Below are 20,486 nucleotides of genomic sequence, written 5' to 3' on the forward strand. Positions count from 1 at the left end.
CCGCACGAAAGCCTCATGTTCACCGCGCCGTGGGGCGTTTTGTGCCGTCAGTGCCACTTCGTCAGACCTGATGCTTTGGAGCTGTCATCGCTGCATTTCCTCGGGAACACATGTTCTGCTGAATTTCCTCTTGTCCTGAGCAGCTTTACCTGGGATCGCTGTTTTGGATCAGAAACAGTATTTTGACAAATTATCACTGGTTGTTTGTTTGTTTGTTGTTGTTTTTTATTCTATTCGGAGTGTAAACCTAAATCCCATCCATGAAGCCCCTCCTCTTGCTGCTGACACTGTAACGCTGACGGAGAGCCAAAACACCAGAGAGCTGCGAGTCAGTCTGACACCAAACACAGAGGAAGACAGAGGATCTCCAGAGAATAGACCAGCACAAGACGGGATCGAGTGCAACGATTAGGATCAACTCACATTTCTTGGACTATTTCAAAGGGGGTAAAGAGACTGGACCAGTGATCTTCCTCCTCTGGAGGAGTTTCCTTGTGTTTGTGAGTACAGACTGAACACTAACAGGTTTCCTTCCCTGTGAAGTGGATCCTTCCTTACTCTGGAGAGCACTTTTCTCGACTGTAGCACCATGGAAGCTCTCAGCTGTGAACAGTCAAGTCCAGTTCATGATTTAGAAATGAATGTTTGTGTTGTTAGTTGATTGAACACTTTATGTCAGAGTAATAACAATGGTTGAACCAGTGGGGTTTGTGGAGGCATGGAGAGCCCAGTTCCCTGAGTCTGATCCCCCTTGCATGGACCTTAACTCAATGGGTGACATTGAACAGGAGCTGGATAAATGCAAGGCATCTATCAGGCACTTGGAAAAGGAAGTAAACAAGGAGCGCTTTCGGATGATCTACCTGCAGACTCTGCTTGCAAAAGAGAAGAAGTCTTACGATGGGCAGCGATGGGGATTTAAAAGGACACCCCTGATGAATGATGGAGACCTGTCCAGTGGCCCAGACAGCCAGAGGTCCCACACAGATGAGACACCAGTGGAGGAGCAGCAGCTGAGAGGGCCTGGCAAGACTGCCAGATGTAAACCACATCCTGAAGGCGAGGTGGATGGTGCATCCCCGGCCAAACAGAAGGGCGGGGTGTCACCCGTCCGCCAGGAGTCAGAGATTCCGGATTTCCCTCTGGGCACAGGCTCAGTGGCAGCTCTGAGGTCCAACTTTGAACGCATCAGGAGAGTCAACTCTCACACAGCAGGAGATGGCAGAGGGCTGTCGGTAATGGGCGGCCAGGAGAAACCTTTCTATGTAAACATGGAGTACCATCACGAGCGAGGGCTGGTCAAAGTCAACGACAGGGAGGTCTCAGACAAGATCAGTACCCTGGGCTGTCAGGCCATGCAGATGGAGAGGAAGAGGTCCCTGCACTCCCTCCCAGTGAACCTGTCAGCCGCCACGGGAGACATCAGCAAGGCTGTTCAGAGAGGCAGATCCACGGAGGGGAACTGCAGCTACAACGGTTCATACGATGACGCAGAGGCCAACACGCACATCCTGAAAGACAGCGTGATCCGTTCCACTGGGGGAAAGTCTGAGCGGCCGCCAGCAGAGTGCCAGCCTTACACCAGTGTGTACGTTGGGGGAATTATGGCTGACGGGGACACTCGAGTCATTCACATTAAGGACCACAGCATAGAGGAGGATGCGCACCTCACCTGGCCGAGGCGCTCCTACTCTCCCGGGAGCTTTGACGACGTAGGGGGAGGCTACACACCGGACTGCAGCTCCAACGAGAACTTAACGTCCAGTGAGGAGGACTTCTCCTCGGGCCAGTCCAGCCATGTGTCTCCCAGCCCCACCACTTATCAGATGTACAGAGAGAAAAGCCGCTCACCCTCCCAGCACTCCTTTGACAGCAGCAGCCCTCCCACACCCCTGTCTCAGAAGCGCCTGAAGCAGCAGGTGATAGTGTCTGAGGCCTCCATCATTGGGGTCCGTAAAACGGGCCAGATCTGGCCCAGTGATGGGGACTCCACCGCATCCAGCAGAACGTCTCATGACAACAGTCTTCAAGGAGATCTGGGTAGGTCCTGAAGACACACTCCACAACACAGATGTTCCTTGAGCAGAGAAGTATTGTAATGTGTAGAGATGATAGCGCTAAAAAGCACGTTAAAGGCCCTCTCTAATCACTGTCTGAAAGATGTCTGCTTGTTTTGACTGGACTGAACATCCAGAATAAGTCACTGATGAGTAAAGTGCACTTGCAGTCTTTTTAATGATGTCCTAACATTTTGACCCGACACTAAATCCATCTTAAAATGTTTTCTGGAGCCAGGATTATGATGCACTCTATTTTTAACACATTCAAACACATTTCTTGTCATGTTTTGGTCATTTTCTTGGATTTCAGCTGGTTCGCTCATGTGGAACTGAGCTTTCATGATTGAAGTGGCCTACAAAAAAAAGAGGCCAGGTTTGATGGAAATCATCTTCTCGCCCCGTTAATGAGAATTTTATTTTGTCTCATCGCAGCCTTTCTGTATTGAGTGTGTCGCGAATGTTAACCCATTCAAGTTAAGCATGAAGCTCTCAACAAAAAGGCTAAACCTGTTTTCACCAGGTTAGAGCAACGTGGACTTTACATACACTGATTCTAACAGTAACCCAGTGGTTTTGCAGCTCTTTCAGGAGTGTTTTCTTTACCCTTTGTAAGCAGGCCTGCCCTCTCTTTTTCACCCCCTTCTGCTCTTTGCCCACTGAGTGCTGCAGCACTCTCACGGAGATGCTCTGACTGAGACAGCGGCTGCCCCCAGGCTTCCCAGTCGCTCGGCCCTGTCCACCCTGAGTGTTTTCGTGTCAGCACACATCAGTGTTGTTGTCCTTGGTGCCGAGTAATTAACTTAAAGGGGTTTGTCTAGCGTGATAAATTTAGGGAGGCTCTTTGTTACGGGAGGCGGGTAGGAAAAAGCCCTGACAACTCCCTCAAAAAAGAGGATCGAGGGGCTTTAAGTGTGTCATGTGGCTTCCAATCAAAGCGCCTGCCATCAGTGCTTCCTGTTGCTATGTGTGAACACAATAGGAGAATCACTCACTGAGCAGGAGTATTGACATGTTAACAATATAACAATGTTAAGTGGGATAAGGAGAGTGGTCTGGGCAACTTGGTAATACCAAGGACAGAAGGGGAGGCGGGAGTGAGTGTTCCTCTACGAGAACGTTTGTCAAAGCGAACGACACACGCGGACACGTATTGTTGCTTGTCGAGGCCAAAGAGGGATTGGGATACAGAACAAGTATTAGGATTGGAGCTGGAAAATTGTCTGCCTCTACCCCTCCAAAAAAAAAGTGTTATCCACTGTGGGTCAGATTAAGCAGATGAGCAGAATAGTGTGTTGTTATATAAGGTGATCCCGTCCAAAGCTCTTTGACACAAAGCATGTGACGAACAAGCAGATAGTCCGTGATATAATCGGCATGAAGTGTAAGCTAGCACGCTGCTTGGATGACTGAAATGTCCAAATCCATTCGACCTGGGTCATTTGTCGCGTAGTGCTGCTAACATACTGTCAGGATGTGGGTTTTTTTTCACACTCACAGCTCCATCTTCTATTTTGTAGATAAATAAGAACGGATGCAAAGAAAGTTTCTCTAAAGAATCAATACATTTCTGACAAAGAGTCCCATCAAAATTGATACAGCAGACGCTGAGATATCCTCACTTTGAACCCAGAAAATGCTGGATCCCACATTTCCCACAGTGCAACCAATATCTCCCTCTTTGCCTGAAACATGAATGCTTACATCTTTCAGGCTTCATGCCATAGCTACACTCATTACCCTGGCATTACCCTGATGACATCACTATGGCGTCATCAGGGGTGATTTTCTCAGACTTGACAAAGCTCTCCAAGAGCCACATTATACATCTTGCCAAAAAAAAGTCAACTCAAGGTCCGCCTACTAGCTTCCTCCAAAGCTTTCATCTCCGCTTAGAGACGTTTCTCAGGTGTCATGGTTGAAAGCTCTGGAGAAAGCTGGTAAGTAGATTATGAATGTATTTTTATTTATTTCTATGGCCAAGAATCAGCATTTCACACAGCTTCTTTCACAGGCTGAGCAGTCCATCCCATGACCAGTAAACTGACCCTTCAAGTGTAAAATCTGTGGAGTTCCCCTCGTAATGTACCCTGTTGTGACACCTTCTGTTTAAAACCACCATGCTGCAGAGCCTGAGGTGCAGCTTTTGTCCAGAGGAGACTTGTTGCTGACATAATGGCACAGCTGCCTCATGTGGACCTTGCTTTGTGGATTACCAGAAGTCTGGATTTATTTTCTGATGTTGTAATAACATTACTGTGCACGTTGCTGGATTAGGCCTCGGGCAGGGAGCCGGTTTTGAGGCAAGTTTTTGCAATAAACTGCTCTTTGTTGTGGTTAGTGACTTTTAGGGAGCAGTTGGAAAGTTTTTTTTTGTTCTGTTTATCATAAAGCACTGCGGCATTCACTCGAATCTATTAAATTGGCCTAGTAAACCTCACTTAATCTCAGTGTTGTGAAGACACTTTGTGCTCCAGTTAGCAGAGCATTGTGTATTCTGTTCAGATGTACAGCTAAATACACTGTACACAGTTTTTATACCTAAATTAGGCTTTCTTGACTGTAACATTTGATGTGTATGTTGATGTTCTGCACCCTGTCATGGAATATGTGAAGGCTGCCGCGGACAGAGAATTGACGTGGTCCCTGCTGCTGTTTTAGTGTTTTAGTGTCTGGCATGGTGGCAGTCAGTCTCTGCCCAGGAAAAATGACTATTAGAAACACCTACTAACTGACACAAACAAACCAGTCCTTGTCCTGCGGCTACCCAGCTGCATCGCCGCATAAAATCTTTGTGAAATGGCCAGTCTAAAATTGAAGCATCTCAAGGGACGTTTTTCTATGAATAGAAGAATAAGTGTTGTCTCCTGGTTTCTGGTTATCTAGGCCATTTGTCAAGCCTAGCTGTGAAGAGCTGCTGATTAGCTGTGGGCCTTTAAGGAGGCCAGCTCTCAGATGGGTCTATTTTGCCATAATTAATTATCATCATGACACTGACATTGGCCACAGCTTTCTGCTGTGGCTGAGGAAGGGTCTGAGACTGGTGACTGTCTCATGGTTAATTTATTACAGTGATGTTTAGAAGAAGAGATCGGTCAAACTGTAAATAATAAATCTCAATTAGTTCAATCATAATCCCCCTGCATGTTATCTCTCAGGATGCGTTCCGCTGAGCCTGCCTCGGTCAAGATATTGTGTCTGTAGGTAGACAGGTCTGTCTGGGATGGCTGTGACATTAATAGAAAGTGTCTGTCTGAAAGGTGATGAATGTCTGCATGTCTTGGCCTCAGTACAGAGGTTGGTCCTACTTGCAGCCTCAGCAGGAGTCACCCCAGTGCAGGTCCACTCTCTTGGTTAATTGCAGACTCATGAATATTTGAGGTCCCTGAAGGAAGCCCAGACAGGCCTATCCTTGTACCTGCATATCAACATCTAAGGTTTAGTGGTCAAGGAAGCTAAAGAATCCAGCCTCACCCTTTCCTAGAAATATGGGCCTACAGGAGGAAGTGCAGGCAGGTCTTGAGGGCAGGCAAGTTTGCTTCTGTGTGTGTGTGTGTGTGTTTATATGTGTGTAAGTAAGACACCTGTTCTTCTGTGCAGTGTACTGGGTAAAGTGGTCAAAAGCTGGCAGGCCATCAGTACACCAGGCCAGCCATCGCCAGCTGCTCTCGCAGTAAAAGCCATGAATAGCCTTTTTGTTGCTCCCTATCAGGAACCAGAACAAAAGCACTTGTTTAGAAAGTATGCAAGACCGATCATATTAGTTTGTCCTATTAGCTCCTCTGCTATACTCACACACTAACATACACGTTCCCATAGATAAATGTTAGAAAAAAAAATCCTCGGCATGTTTATGAGCCTGCGGGCCTCCCCCGGCTCAGTGATCCTCCCTCGTGCTCGGCCTCAGCCCTCTGCTCCTGCAGTCTCAGCTCCCCTCCCAGGTCCCACTCAAAGGGCCCTCTGTGCTGCTGGCTGGCAGGCCAAGTGTTTATGGAATGTCTCAGCTGCTTGTGGGGTGTGGGGGGAAACGGCTAATGAAACGTTAAGTGTTGTATGAGTTCACCTCTCTCACTGCCGCCTGACCTGTGGAGCTTGTTGTGCCGCTGGTCAGTTTGTTTTAGACAAAATGTTCTCTGGCAAAGTGAGCCAGGGAAGTGTGAGGGAACGATGAAAGCAAGCGCTTTGACAACAGGTGAATCCAAACTCTAAACTCCTATATTTGCCTGTATTCAACCATTGAAAGGGGCTGTCCAGTGATTTGTTACTGTACTTCCTTAACGTTAGGGAACGTGAGTGAGAGATTGAATAAAAGAATAGTCAAAACTGAAGCAGTAGAGACTGAGATATCCTGACTTGTAGTCCCTAGTATGGGTCAAGTCATGCATTTCCCATAATGCAACTCTCTACTGTTTCTTCATTTGACCCTCTTTTTCTGGTAAACTCCTATGTTTTTCAAACTCACACCCACAGTTTGTAATGCAAACTTTCTGTTCTAAACTTAGCCTCCAAGCCCAGGCAAATTACCTTGATGACATCAATATGACATCATCAGGGGGTTATTTTTTCAAACTCAAGAAAAAACGACATAATACAGCCTGACAAAAAGGTTTTCTCAAACTCCATGCCCCGATTTGTAACACAAGGTTTCTGATATAAGTTCATAGTGTCTGAGCCCAGATAACCCTGATGACATCATCAGGGTTGCTCTAACAAAGCCATAGAAGACATTATACAGCTGATTATAAAGCTGCCTAACTTTTGTAATTTAGCATAATGAAGCGAGTGATTTCTAAATCTCTAATTATCTGATTCCCTCTACACTGAGCCTCCACATGATTAGCTTTCACCAACTCCTTCAGTGCAACCATGTGCTGGAAAACCCGTGTTACTAGGCAGATTAGGACTGAGCCAATCACATTAAAGCACATCAGGTGAGGTCTGTTCACTAATATTTAATTCCATTCAGACATGCAAATGAATATTTAATCATACCTGCAGGTTACTGTGATTTTTCATGAGGCTGATTAAATTTCTCAGCTTTGTCAGCAGTTATGTTGGTGTTCACTATAAAACAGCAACATAAGGCTGAAGACTGGCGGTCCAGTATAAATTATGGGCTTTCTGAAACAAGTGAGATCAGAATAATCCTCAAATAAAATAACAAAATAGGACTAAATAGCTGTTGTGCTATGTCAGGCATGCTGTTGTTCCCTTCTTTGTCAATAATCTGTGTATAGCCAATGCGTGCCTGTGCACCATTGTCTATGTTTATTTTCACAGACTGGAACAATTATTGGGCTTTGATTCTCTCTGTTATGCCGCACATTACAAGCAGTAGTCTGACCACCCTGAGCTATTTCAACACACGCTGATTAGTAGGTGTGCTGGGCTGGGCGGCCCAGTTCTGACCTACACTGCTCAGTGACTGGCACTAATTGTAGGCTGCCCTACAACAGATCAGAGGCGAGTGCTGGTGGGCCTCATTGCTTCCTCTGGCCCTGTGGTTTAAAGGGCCTCCCAATCCAGCAGACACTTCAGATGGTCCAGGATGTGATGATGTTGTGTTGGCTAGCATTTTTTGCCGAAACACACAGCCGTTGTCCGCATTTGCAATAACAGATGCCCCAGTTACAGAACAAGGTAAAAGGGGCATTCTGCCAGTTTCACATGTCAGAGTCAGTTTACTGCGCACAGAGAGTACTAAACTGTCCTCTGTGAGTAATCTTGGATTTGGGTCGGCGACTACATATTTTTTTTGCTGTGCTCTCAGTGTGCCTCCAGGGATGTTAGTGTCGGTTTGTTTGTTGGTCAGATCATCCACCACTTTGGTCCAGACTGAAATAAACAGCTATGGTATGGATTGCCTTGATATTTTGTACAGACATTCGTGTCCCAGAGGATGAATCCCACTAATTTTGGTGATCCATCATCAGGTCAAAATGACTTTGTTTTATGACCAAATACCTACAAAACTAATAATCTTGCCACCATCCTCAGCTGTACTTTGTATTTATTGCTAATTTGCAAATGTTAGCATGCTAGCACGGTAACCAAGATGGAGAACATGGTAAACATACAGCACTTCCTAAATATCAGCATGTTAGCCTCGTCGTTGTGAGCATGTTAGCATGCTGATGTTTGCATATAGCGTACCTGCCAACACCCCTGTTGCTTCCATACTTCAGGGCTGTCTCCCAGTGACCTCCAGTTTTGTTGGTTCTCCCCTCGAACCTTATTATGAATAATAGTCATACATGGATCTATTTTGTATGTTTGTTTGACGTCACCAAAGTCGCCAGATCGTCTCTGAAACACAATCTACATGCACAGTCCATGCACTACATGCAATTTCAGCCCCGTGTCAGTGCAACCTGGCAACCCACAAACTGATTCAGTGGGCATGTGCATAGCTGCGCTCTGTTGGCAGGTATGGCATTTAGCTCAAAGCACCGCTGTGCCTCTAAGTACAACTGTACTGAACCACTAATGCAGCTGTACACGCTGAGTCTTGTTAACAGAGCCTGCGTTAGAAACAGGGAACATGATGTTTAAAAGAAACGGGCATTTATCAGTCGGGGAGAGGCAGACAAAATATCCTATGGAGTTGAATTATGGGAAATCCCTTACTGACCCAGACTTGGGACTAAAAGTCAGGACACTTCAGCCTCTGCAGCGTTGATTTGACCATCCTCTTTTTTAATCTGTCTCTTCCAAGTCATCCAACTTTATAGAAGTGCAGGTTTCTGGAATGCCCCACTAACATAGTGGCTCATTATCAGAAATGGAACGTGAAAAAAAACGTCACGTGTGGTGATGGCAGGCTTTGAGTGCCTCTATGCAGATGAGTGATGGACAGGGAGCCCCTCGTCAGCGGTGTGGAGTAGACTCTTTGTAGTCTATAGACCTAAATATCACCACAGAGTCATTGTGAAGTGCATTCAAATTTGTCCACCTGCCGCGAGGTGAGGAAAATTAGAAGGGCCACAGGCAGGGTCATCACGTCCAGTGTCTGAAAGCCGTCACCCCCCCAGCCCGCTCCTCTCTATTTGCCCTCCCTGCCACCGCTGTTTCCCCAGTGACTGCATAGTCCGGAGCAGAATCCATTTGCTGGAGCCATAAAGTGGTGCTAAGCTTTTAACAACATCTCACATTGGCATGTTCCGCTGCTTTTTTCCAAAGGTGGAGCTTTTCTCTGCGGATCTATACGACCATTAGAGAGGCGACAGAAAGGCTGTCCTTCATTGTACCTTTTTTCGCTCTGTGGTGAATTATTGATACTTAAATCTCATTTCCATCTGTTCATGGATCATTTTGAGCTCGCGATCTAAATTCTGTCCATCAGCTGGCTGATATTTGCGTGGATGGTCAATGTGTTCACAGTGGGGAGCAGTAAGTGGGCTCTGATTCCCTCTCTTTGTCAGATCACAAGCAGGAGCCTGTCCCCCTTGAGCTATTTAAACACACTGATTGGTGATCAGTCAATGCGCCGAGCCGGGCAGCACTGTGCCTTTTCCCGGTGGTGAAGTGGGTTATTATGGATGCTACTATTCTAGTTCCAGCGCTTTCTGGGATGAATCAATAGACCTCTTTGCTCTTTGATTTGTATTTTTGGGAATTGCTGTCTGAACTCTTCCCATTAGTGGAATAGCAGTGATATTTTATCTGTGGTACTTTTCACCGATAAGTTAAATGGAGGTCCAGATAGGCCGAGTTGAATCAAAAGCCACTTTCTCTGATTCTTAGCTTAACAAGCTTATCCTTCCCCACATTTAGATGTCCTGCTGTGAAGTGAATAGGCAGTTCTTTCATGTCCATGCCACGTGATGACGGCAGTGTCATTTGGAAACCAAACAGTGTCAAAATGAAAACAGAAAAATATTCATACCAGCGTCCCAAGAGAGACTGTCTTCTTCTGTTCGTGTGCTGTGTTGGTCTTGTGTAGTGAAATCAGACCAGATGATTATTTCTGTGATAGTGAATCTCTGATGCTGTGACACTGTCTCAGCTGCACATCTGTCACTCCCTCTCTGCCTGTTTATCGTAGTTCATCTCTATGGATTAGGATTAGGGCTTTGGATGTGTCTTTGCTTTGTCATCAATAGGACATCCATCATGTCCCCTGCATCATACTGCTGTGATTGTCTCTGAACACGGCTCTTGTTTGCATGCTGGAGGAAGGAAAGGTGTTTCATCATGACTATTTATTCTCCAGAAGGCGACTGGAGAGTCTGGAGCCAGTTGTTTGGCCGAGTCCTTATATATCCTTGAATTCTATTTTTAGTTGGGGTGTTCAGTGTGCTAGTGTGAGAAAGCAAAGGCACCATGTATCGCGTATTAAAAGGCGATTTCAACATAAATCTATCCTTTTCATGCTTTGCAGTAATATGACATCTATAAGACCATGACTCAGGGGAATATAGTCAAATGAAATTCTTGAAAAACAGTGAATTAGACAGGTTGGACAGAGTCCAAAACAAAATCAGCTTCTCTCTGATCCGCGGCTCCCAACTGCAGCTGTAGGGCTCAGCGATCTTATGTAATGTCATTAGAATGTATTTATTACAGCTCTGTTGCACAGTTGAAACCATTTTAAGCTGCAGCAGGCCTGGTATGGGACGGGGACAGACTGTAGAACTGCCAGGATTGATTTGCCACCTTCCATCCTACTGTGTGATATTGTGTGTTGCGGGCTGTATTCAGGAAGTAACATCGTTTCTTCACTGTAGTCTCTGATGTGTGGCTCCTAGTATCAACACTGTGTTACAGAGAGTTATTTCTCACTCTGCTGACAGAATAAAGGAGCTACAGTAATCGAGGACTGTATAATAGAGCTAATAGGGCTAATAAATTCAGCCAGTTCAAAATATATACACATCTGCATCAGTGTATGTGTAGATATGCCAATGATGTAACTTAAAAAGGAGTTTTTTGATTGGAGGTCAGTCTGTTTACAGAGCTGCAGCTTCCACCGAGGACACCGAGGACATCTCAGTCACATTTCTCAGAATATGGAGGATTTAATTTCATGAGCAGGACTTTACATTCTGTGATTACAAGCATGTTACACTTGGTGGGGTTTTAAGGCTCGTTCTGATTTACTTTAGACAAAAGTGTTTCAAATTTGCAAAGAGTAAATGAATTTATAGGGGATTCAGTAGGATTACATACCTGGCTTTGAAGCAACCTTTAAACCGTAATGTTGGCTCATCAAGTTTCTAGAAAATGTTATTTAACAGTTAAATTAATACAGAAAATGTAGGCTTTTCTGATATTTTTTAAATACTCTGAAACTTAACAGAGTTTAGTTGATGGTCAGTCAAAATCTTTCACGGGAGTGAAGTTCTGCTGAGGACATTTTTAGCTCAGTAATTTCTAAAATGCTGGCTGTGGGCCTGTGTGTTGGCATAAATAACGGTTAGAAAAAGCCTTCCAGGAGCTTTCATCTGATAGACACAAATAAAACCAGTTATGTAAGGATAGACTAACACATAAAGAATTAGTCATTAATGACAGTCAAAAATCAAATCAATGCTCCCACATCACACATTACTTCAAGTTTCTCATATTTCAGTGCATTTATTAGAGTTCAGATTTTAAAAGATTGGTTTCATTTTGATGTTTTAATCTTATATTTCAAACCTCAAAAATATTTTTTGCAGTATCTGATCTTTTAACGCTGTGAAATATCAGTAGTGTCTGTATAAGTTGGGCTCTGCTGTGTATCAGCTATGCGTGGGTTTTGCTGTAGATGGATGTGTGTTAGGAGTGGGAGCTGTTTGTGAAAGGATGACCTTGTGCAGAAAGCCTGTTTCCGCTCTGAAGCAGATGAATTGCTGAATTTTCCGGACAGACCTGCCTGGACACTTCCTCAGAAGCGGTCCTTGTGAACAGCGGCGCTCACTGAGGACCTATTATGATGTCCACTTTCTCATACTTCCCACAGCCTAATGAGCCCCGTGTATTTCAAAATGCTCCTATAAAAAGCTCAAATGGCTCAGTATATTTAACACATTTTCAAATCCTCCTCTTTACTTATTCTTGTTTGTAGTGTTTTTCCAAGCTCGGACTGTTTGTTTTTCCTCTGGAAGGAGCCAGTTTGGGGCTCTGAGGCCGCTGCCTGAGAGGATGTGTTATTCATCCAGTGCTGGGGCTGCTCTATAATCTCACTGGAACACACAGTGGCCTTTCACATGGACTTCCCTTGTGCTCTGAAGCTGTTTGGCCTGCAGTGGTCTCTTCCTCAAGCAGTCAGCACAGCTCTCTGCCCCTCTGCTGGGCCCAGTGTTTTTGTCTGAGCCCTTTGTCAGGGCCTCTGTGGATGTCACCCTGTCAGTCCGCCTGTCTTCCAGGCCTCTCCCGGGTGACTCGGCTTTATCCACCCACAGTATCCGGAATCCTCTCTTTCCTGTTTTCGAGCTGTGGTGAACCATTTTTTTAGCCTCTTGTTAACATACCTTACCCCTTATTGCTAGTCATGTCTGCTTTATATTTTATCACTGCCGACATCTTTCTGCGTCTTCCAGCCGTCATGTCCTTGTTGACGATAATAATGATGATAAGTGCTGGTGAGTCAGGGGTGGCTGACAGTAATTACAGGATGCAGAGAGCACTGAGCCTCATCTTCAGGGTGTCCTAAAACGTCTGAAATCACGGGGATGATGAGGTCAACATATTTCTGACTTGCTGCACTTGTTTCTGGCACATACTCGCTGTCAGCATAGTCTTAGCCCCTGAATGATTAATTTTTTTCTGCCCATTTCACTGATTATCTGGAGGAACTGTGCTGCTTTGTGAGGTTTGAGGCCTCTTTTATAAGTGGACTCACAAAGTGAATATTATGCCAGGTCACGACAGTGCCTTTCAGATTCTCTCTGATCCCAAGAGCACTCAGCTGAAGGAGACGCTCTCTACAACAAGGCTGGCATGGGCAGGGCACGTGTGTTGCCTCTGCAGTTTACCAGGCTTATCCGCTTGCCTGGCACGAGCCCTCGGTGGCTGGCACAGGCTGTGTGGTAGATTTGTGTAGGTCACAGGTTTATGAAGGCTAAAGGAGGATTTGATATAAAGACAAATGGCAGCAAAAGACAGCACCCTGCTTAGTGTTTATTGTCAAATCTGTCTTTAGTTAGACATATATGTGCTTTTTCAATCTCAGAAGAACAGGTTCTGTCTTTTTATGCTTATTGTAAAGGGGATGGACAGAAAAACAATTTCCATTTATTGATGAATATTTCCAAAGTAATTTACACTTAATAAAATACAACAAACCACTTGCTTTTGGGGCTTTAGAGTCATTGCCCACTTTGGCCATTTGGAAATCCAACCTTGAAAAGTTACCATAAAGTTGAACGCCCTGTAGACACAGTGTCAACAGTCTTTAGAGTCTACATGATGGTAGTTATTGTTATTGTATTAGTTATTGTAGTTATTGTATTGGATCTATTGCACAGGACTTTCTGTTAGTTTGTCTGTCCTTGGCTTCAAATGAACTTGTTTACATCATCCCTGATACCACTGAAGTGATCAGTGAAAAGGCTGTGGCATCTCAACAACCTTGTGATATCTGTTCCTGAATAGCTTTGTTAGCCCCACCCACCCCATGGGCCCAGTAGTAAAATACCCAGAGTTTCAATTTGCCTCATTTCCCATGATGTTTCTCTGCGTTTACTACACGACTTAACAGTTTTGACACACCATGTGACTGTTGTCCTTTGTTTCTCACAGAGGCTCCCTACAACGAGACCCCTCCGTCATATGGCTATGACCTGGAGCACTCAGAAGAGCACCAGCCTCGCCACGACCCTCTATCCTTCACTGGATCTCCGTCCTCCTCGCCACGGCTCCGCTCCAAGAGCCGCAGCAGCCGCGACACCCAGTCCTCCGGCTCTCTAGAGTCCACGCTGTCGGTAATGTTACTGGGTCAACTAACACCAGCACGTCTGACATGTGAACTGTGTCCCTCAGCTCGCAGTGCTGCTGCTCTCTCCTTCGTCTTCCGCTGGCTCTGCTGTCGTTCCCTGGCTACTGCATTGTCCTTCACTGTCCTCTCTTCACACACCATCCCACACTTTTAGCAGCTGTGGTGTCTCATTCTGTGATGAAGCGCTGCTATTACAGTGCCTGCCACTGCTTCCTCCACTGTTTCTGTGTTGTTTTCTGAAGCAAAGGCAGACCATTTATGAAAGCCTACAAGTTTGTTTCAAGGAATTTTTATTGCTAAATGTATTAGTTAGCATCAAACTCGACAAGATTTGTCACCTCTGTAGTTGTAGTGCAAGTGTGTCACTTAATTACACCAACATTTCCTATAAACCTTGTTCTTCCTGTTGCAAAGTGGATATCACTTCTTCAGCTCCTTCAAAATCAAGCCATAGATATTTGGACTTTTGGTTCTTAGCATGGGGCAAACTTCAAAAACACTGGGTCCTTCATTTAATCTTGATAGCATATGTCATTAAGCTCATTCCTGCCTGATAAATGCCCCCAACTTTTAAACTTCACATCCCCAGTCTGTAACACAGGCCTTCTGTGATAAATGACATCTCTACATGTGTAAATCAGTGGAGTTCCCTTTAGAAAAGAGCAGAAGACGTACCCTGCAGTCAGTCGTTTAATCCCAGATGGGAGTGCTTTTCAGGACGAGGCAGGGCACCGCTGAAAAACATCATACATGCTCAGCAAACACGCTGTGGTTGAACAGATGTTAAATCGAGACCCAGCTCCCCTCCCCCTCGGCTCTGTTCCTGTCCTATCTGCGGTATTCTTATCCTCTGATGTGTACTCTTGGTGATCTTCAAAGCCGAAATCATGGTGGAGGGTGGGGGGGCTCACTCAATACAAAGCTTTTCTTATACTCTAGTTAATATAATGGCACAACTTCAGCCCTCTCAATGCTCCAGTGAGTTTCTTACTGACATGATAGCCGCAGCAGGATGACTGATGGATTTGACCTGTTTGGAATAACAACTCCTGGACCAGAAACACATTTGTCTTCCTTAAAATGCGAGGAGTCTCGGGTGTAGGCATGTTGGAATGTAAAACTCCTACAGAGTTTAATCAAATTTGGTCTGTCTCTAATCCCACAACAACAGTATCTGCAGCCAGGGGTTTGCAGAGGTGTGTGGGTGGTTTATTAAAGACCAAACACATTTACAGTTTACGTATCATCATGAGCCTTTTGTGTTACAGAAAGCCTTCTCTTTATGTTTGCTGACTGTTTTCTCTCCTTGCTATTTTTGTGTTAGGTGGAACTGGATCAGGAGAAGGGGCTGGAGATGAGGAAGTGGGTTCTTTCAGGAATCCTGGCCAGTGAGGAGACCTACCTCAGCCACCTGGAAGCCCTACTGATCGTATGTGTACTCAAGAACACACTCACACACAATAATTTCTTGAGTTGTTTTCAATCTGTAGTGTAGATAAGAAGACATTGAAAGTAGTTTACATCATTGATAACAAAAAATAGAAAAAACTGCCGATGTAGCTAGCATGTTTAATTTTTCTTCAATTAGTTTTGTTTCACTTGTGTTTTGTATGTATTCCTTTTCAAAGCAAGACTTTTGAAAGAGCAAATAACACTTCTTTTTTTTCTTTTCTGTTGAGTAAGATGTAGCTTACTGTACGCTAGCTAGCGTTAGCTAATGTTAGCAAACTTTTACTAGATATTGCCATGTAACTGGCGTTACTGAGTGAATTTGTGACACTATCTGGCTTTTGAAAGAAGAAATAACACTTCTTCTTCTTCTTATAACTGAAAAGCACTTAATATTCCTAAGTGATAAAATGTACCCTTGCTTAATTTATTCGCATAAGGGTTTTTTTATGGCTACAGTGTTGAGTAAGACATAGTTTACTGTATCCTAGCTAGCATCAGCTAATGTTACTAGCATTACTAACTTTTAGCACTACCTAACTTTTGAAAGCAGAAACAATACATTCTTCTTCTCACAAACGAAAAGTTGAATTCATAAGCGATAAAACAAACCCTTGATCAATTTAATACACTGAGGGGTTTTATGGCTGCAGCGTTGGTCTGGTAAGACGCATTTTGTGTCAGCTCATAGTAGCTAATGATCGCAAACATTTGATAGATATTGCTGTGTAAGTTCCTGACATTACTGAGTGAGTTCACAGATCTCTCTGCCAGTGCTGATGTTACACTGCATTTACCATCATCCTGTAATTGCCACTTGTGGTCACAGTGGCCGTTGCTTAGTGAAAGTTAAGGCTGGCTTTTGTTACATGCTCTTCTTACATGTACATGTAACATGCACACACAAATATCTTTCCTTTACAAAAGAGTTAGATAATCTGCTATTGAGGTCGCTGTACAATAATGTTTATTTCATCTACCTGGCACATGTTTCCTTCTGAAGATAAGCGTGAATGACTTATTGATTGCTGTCTCATCCTGTAGACTCAGTAACTGTTCCCTACATATTGACTGTGATTATTTATCCAGCCCATGAAGCCTCTGAGGGCTGCAGCCACAACTTCCCAACCGATGCTGACCATCCAGCAGATAGAGACCATCTTCTTCAAAGTGCCAGAGCTCCATGAGATCCACAAGGACTTCTATGACGCTCTGCTGCCCCGAGTCCAGGACTGGGGCCACCAGCAGTGCGTGGGAGACCTCTTCCAGAGACTGGTATGGTGATGATGTTTTTGTTAGCGTGTGTGAGTGTGAGATTACTGTTTGGTTTGTAACACTTTGAACACTTGTATGACTGCTGCATGAGTGTTTAGTTACCACACAAAGTTAAGTACAGTACGGCAATCTGTTCAGCTGATTCAAACCCTCACTTGGATAAGAAGACCGAGCATCAAATAACATGAAACCTCACAGAATTAAACTCTATGTTGGTTTTTGATCAAACAGACCACTATTCGTCAAGTCAGTAAGTTTCAGAAACTAATTATAGCACCCCTTAAATGTCATGCCTTGATCATTAATGATAGTTAAAAGAGAGGAGACTTTCAGGGGGAAAAGGTGGGAGTCTTTGGCTGTTAATAATGTTCAGGGGATCTTGCAGTGCACATGTGAGTAGACTGCCTGGAGTCATCTCCCGGCCAGATAAAAGCCTCGCTTCACCACATTACAGGCAGTAAAGGAGAACAAAACGCTCTATAGGAGGCTGCTGAATAAGAGCTACCTCAGTGTTTGCTGCTGGATGAAAAAGATGAAAAACACACATACATGGATTTATATACAGACACATAAGCAAACATTAAATCAGCTGCATCAATTCCTCCTATAATACTCTTATGCTAACCCATGCCTGAGAACAGCATACAGTGACACTGCAAAGTAACCTGTGAAAATCACAGACTAGTAAAATCTATCCTGTCTTTTGTGGACTTGGTCTAATCTGTCCTCTGCTTGTGTCCTGTAGGCCAGCCAGCTCGGAGTGTACCGAGCCTTTGTGGATAACTATAAGGTTGCTGTGGAGACGGCGGACAAGTGCTGCCAGGCAAACGCTCAGTTTGCAGAGATATCTGAGGTATGTAATCATGCTATGCACGACGGGACTTTGGCAGGCAAGTATTTGATGTTGTACAGCTGCCCGGGACAAGTGATGACAGGGCAGTTTTCAGCAGTCGTCACACTGTAAAGAGCCATGCAGCTCTTTACAGTGGTGCTGATTGTTTTAATTGCGCTGTGGGGCAGTTGCTGTGGTTTAATGAGGGTGTTTTTTCTCACATTTCCCCCTGGTGTTATCTCCCTGCCAGAATCTCAAGGTCAAAAGCACAAAGGACTGCAAAGACCAGTCGGCTAAAAATTCACTGGAAAGTGAGTACTTAGTGAAATGAATGGCCAGCCTCCACATAAATCAATATTGCTATAAGTAGTTGAGCTGTGACTGGGCCTGTTGAGCTGACTCTTCCTCCTCCACAGCTCTTCTCTACAAACCTGTGGACCGAGTGACACGCAGCACACTTGTTCTACATGTAAGCCAGTCTGCCTAACACAAATCTGGAGCAACATCTTGTTTGCACGGAGAAAGTTTTGGGGATTGAATTTGTGCGCATTCTTTCTGTTCTAGGACCTCCTGAAGCACACGCCCTCCTGCCACCCAGACTATCCATTGTTGCAGGACGCCCTGCGCATCTCTCAGAACTTCCTGTCCAGTGTCAATGAAGAGATCACCCCGCGTAGACAGTCCATGACAGTTAAGAAGGGAGAGGTCAGTGTGGACTGTTACATCACCTCAGGGTTATATTGTGACTCCAGATGCTGTACATAGATCAACAATCCCCTCCATGCTGCCAGCAGATGATTTTTAGTTGACTAGCTCCTAGCTGAGACTAGCTGAGACAGAAGCTCTCATAGAACTGGATTTGCTGGTGATTGAAAATCCAAAATAAATTCAATTCCTGTTTGATTGAATGTAGCCAGGTTGTTGTAGTTAGTATTCACCAAGGGACTGAGTAGGGGAGAGGGACAAATTAAGAGAAGGTACAACTTGTTCCCTTTGTGGAGCACTTGCTCTCTTTGCCAAGGACAAAGTCAGTGGTTTGAATAGTGTGGTGGCACAGCGACGGGGCCTGATACCACAATGTTGACTCCTTGTGCCGCTCCAGCTTTTATATGGTTTTATGTTTGTCCAGTGTATGCGTCACTAACTTCCACCCATTTTTGGTGGTCTGCTAACTCTTCAACAGTATGTTCTAATACAGAGAGTATTTGTTTTCTGACCTTTTCCACAAATATCCAATACTAAAGGCAAGAAAGCCTCTTGTGAAATGAGTGAAAGCACAAACTTAAAAAGACAAGAGTCTACAGTCGTGTAAGCAGCTCTGAGAGCTCGGCAAAGTGGTGCTTTGAGCTTAAAGCTAATGTCAGCTTGCTAACATGCTCAGATGGACATCGCTAACATGCTGATGTACAGTAGGTATAATGTCTACCAAGTTCATCATGTAGTTTAGTGTGATGGCATGTTAATTTTTGCTTAATAACACTAAATATAAAGTGATGACAGTGTGAAACATGAAAAGTAAAGGGACGATCAAAGATATTGCAAATGATCCTGACTTGGGGCTGAATGTCTTAACCAAATTTTATAGCAATCCACCCAAAGTGTTGGACACACGGACAGACTGCATCCATAAAGCCATTCTGCTAGAAGGACTAAAACTTATAAAGGGCAAATGTGACATTTTATGGGGTAATCTGTCACTAAAGTTCTTGATTGACTGAATACTTGATTATATGGACTAAAAACACTGTATACTATTTTAGAACAGTGTCACTTACTTGACTTTCTTACTGAAACAGCCACATTGTGGAATTCAAGATTATCTTCCCCCGTAAAATGCGTCGTATCTTGACTGTTGACAGTAAACCTTAGAGCACAAGGTGTCTGGAAGCAGCAATAAAACCGGAGTGTGAGTCAGGTTGTTGCTGACTCATCTCAGCCTGTCTGCTTTAGTTGTGAAGGAAGTGGAGCGTAGAGGAAGCTCGTGACAAAGCAGTGCAAACACTTGAGGTGAGGGGTCTCTGTGTTGCAAACCAGGAAAACCTGTCAATTACCTCCACGCTCACTCCCATCCTTCCTTGCCACAGTGTCAACTGTGCTTCCCAGAAATGACCTGCAGCACTCCTTATCCATGTGACTGTCTGACCAGCCTTCTTCACTGGGCGTGTACAGACTTACCCGTGCTTCCTGACCACTCTGCCCCCCCCCCGCCACACACACAAACACACACACACACACACACACACCGTGCATCTCAGAGCTCTGATTCAGATGACCTGATGGAGAACTTCCTCTGTTTTTTCTGGGAACTGGCTCTACCCACCAGGGTGGGATATTGTTAAATCAAAGAAATTTCTTGGGAACATTCTTCTGTGTGTTGTCGAGGAAGCCTGAAATCCCACTAAGAGATTGACAGATAACAAGCCAGCACATGACAATCCCTTTAAAATATGAGTTGTTGTTCTGTGCAATCCGCTCGACTAAATTTGCACCCACTGTTGATGTTCTGCACCGTGGCCGCCTGTAATTACCATGACCATTCAGACCCATGAGTTTGTTTAGCTTCACCTCTTGTGCATGCCTCACTGCTCAACGTCTCATTATGGTGCATAAAAAACAGATTCCAGTGTCAGGAGGGTGTGAGCTCTGTGCAGTTACAGCTCTTGTTTTTCCATTGGATTATTGACTATTTGTGGTCACGTTTGTGTCACAAAACAATAAGCGGATGTCACCCTACCACCTCTTTTTGAAACCAGGACAGTGGTGAGCATGTTTGAGGGCCTTGCCTACAGGCCTGTAACCAGCCAGCACTCAACTGGAGTATGCAGAAAACAGAATAGGAAAACTATGCTGCAGTGATTTCCTTGTTTTTGTTGAACTGTGGTTGGTGTGGGATGCCAGAGTCTCACATGGGCACTGTCATTATAAACAGCCTCTGCCCACAGGTCAAAAGGCA

General features: G+C 44.6%; 1 protein-coding gene across 1 annotated transcript in view; it reads left to right on the forward strand.

Annotated features, from left to right (window-relative positions):
* Positions 1–291: 291 nt before the first annotated feature.
* The window catches only part of LOC143320875 (breakpoint cluster region protein), a 31,783-nt gene continuing 11,588 nt past the window's right edge, over positions 292–20,486 (forward strand). Inside the window, exons 1-8 of the mRNA XM_076730891.1 lie at positions 292–2,040; positions 13,782–13,963; positions 15,302–15,406; positions 16,516–16,701; positions 17,447–17,554; positions 17,784–17,844; positions 17,950–18,002; positions 18,098–18,238. Of these exons, the coding sequence (XP_076587006.1) occupies positions 690–2,040; positions 13,782–13,963; positions 15,302–15,406; positions 16,516–16,701; positions 17,447–17,554; positions 17,784–17,844; positions 17,950–18,002; positions 18,098–18,238 (2,187 nt within the window). The 5' untranslated portion in view covers positions 292–689. The remainder of the gene's footprint in view (positions 2,041–13,781; positions 13,964–15,301; positions 15,407–16,515; positions 16,702–17,446; positions 17,555–17,783; positions 17,845–17,949; positions 18,003–18,097; positions 18,239–20,486) is intronic.

This window comes from Chaetodon auriga, chromosome 5 (assembly GCF_051107435.1).
Source record: "Chaetodon auriga isolate fChaAug3 chromosome 5, fChaAug3.hap1, whole genome shotgun sequence".
NCBI classification, from domain to species: domain Eukaryota; kingdom Metazoa; phylum Chordata; class Actinopteri; order Chaetodontiformes; family Chaetodontidae; genus Chaetodon; species Chaetodon auriga.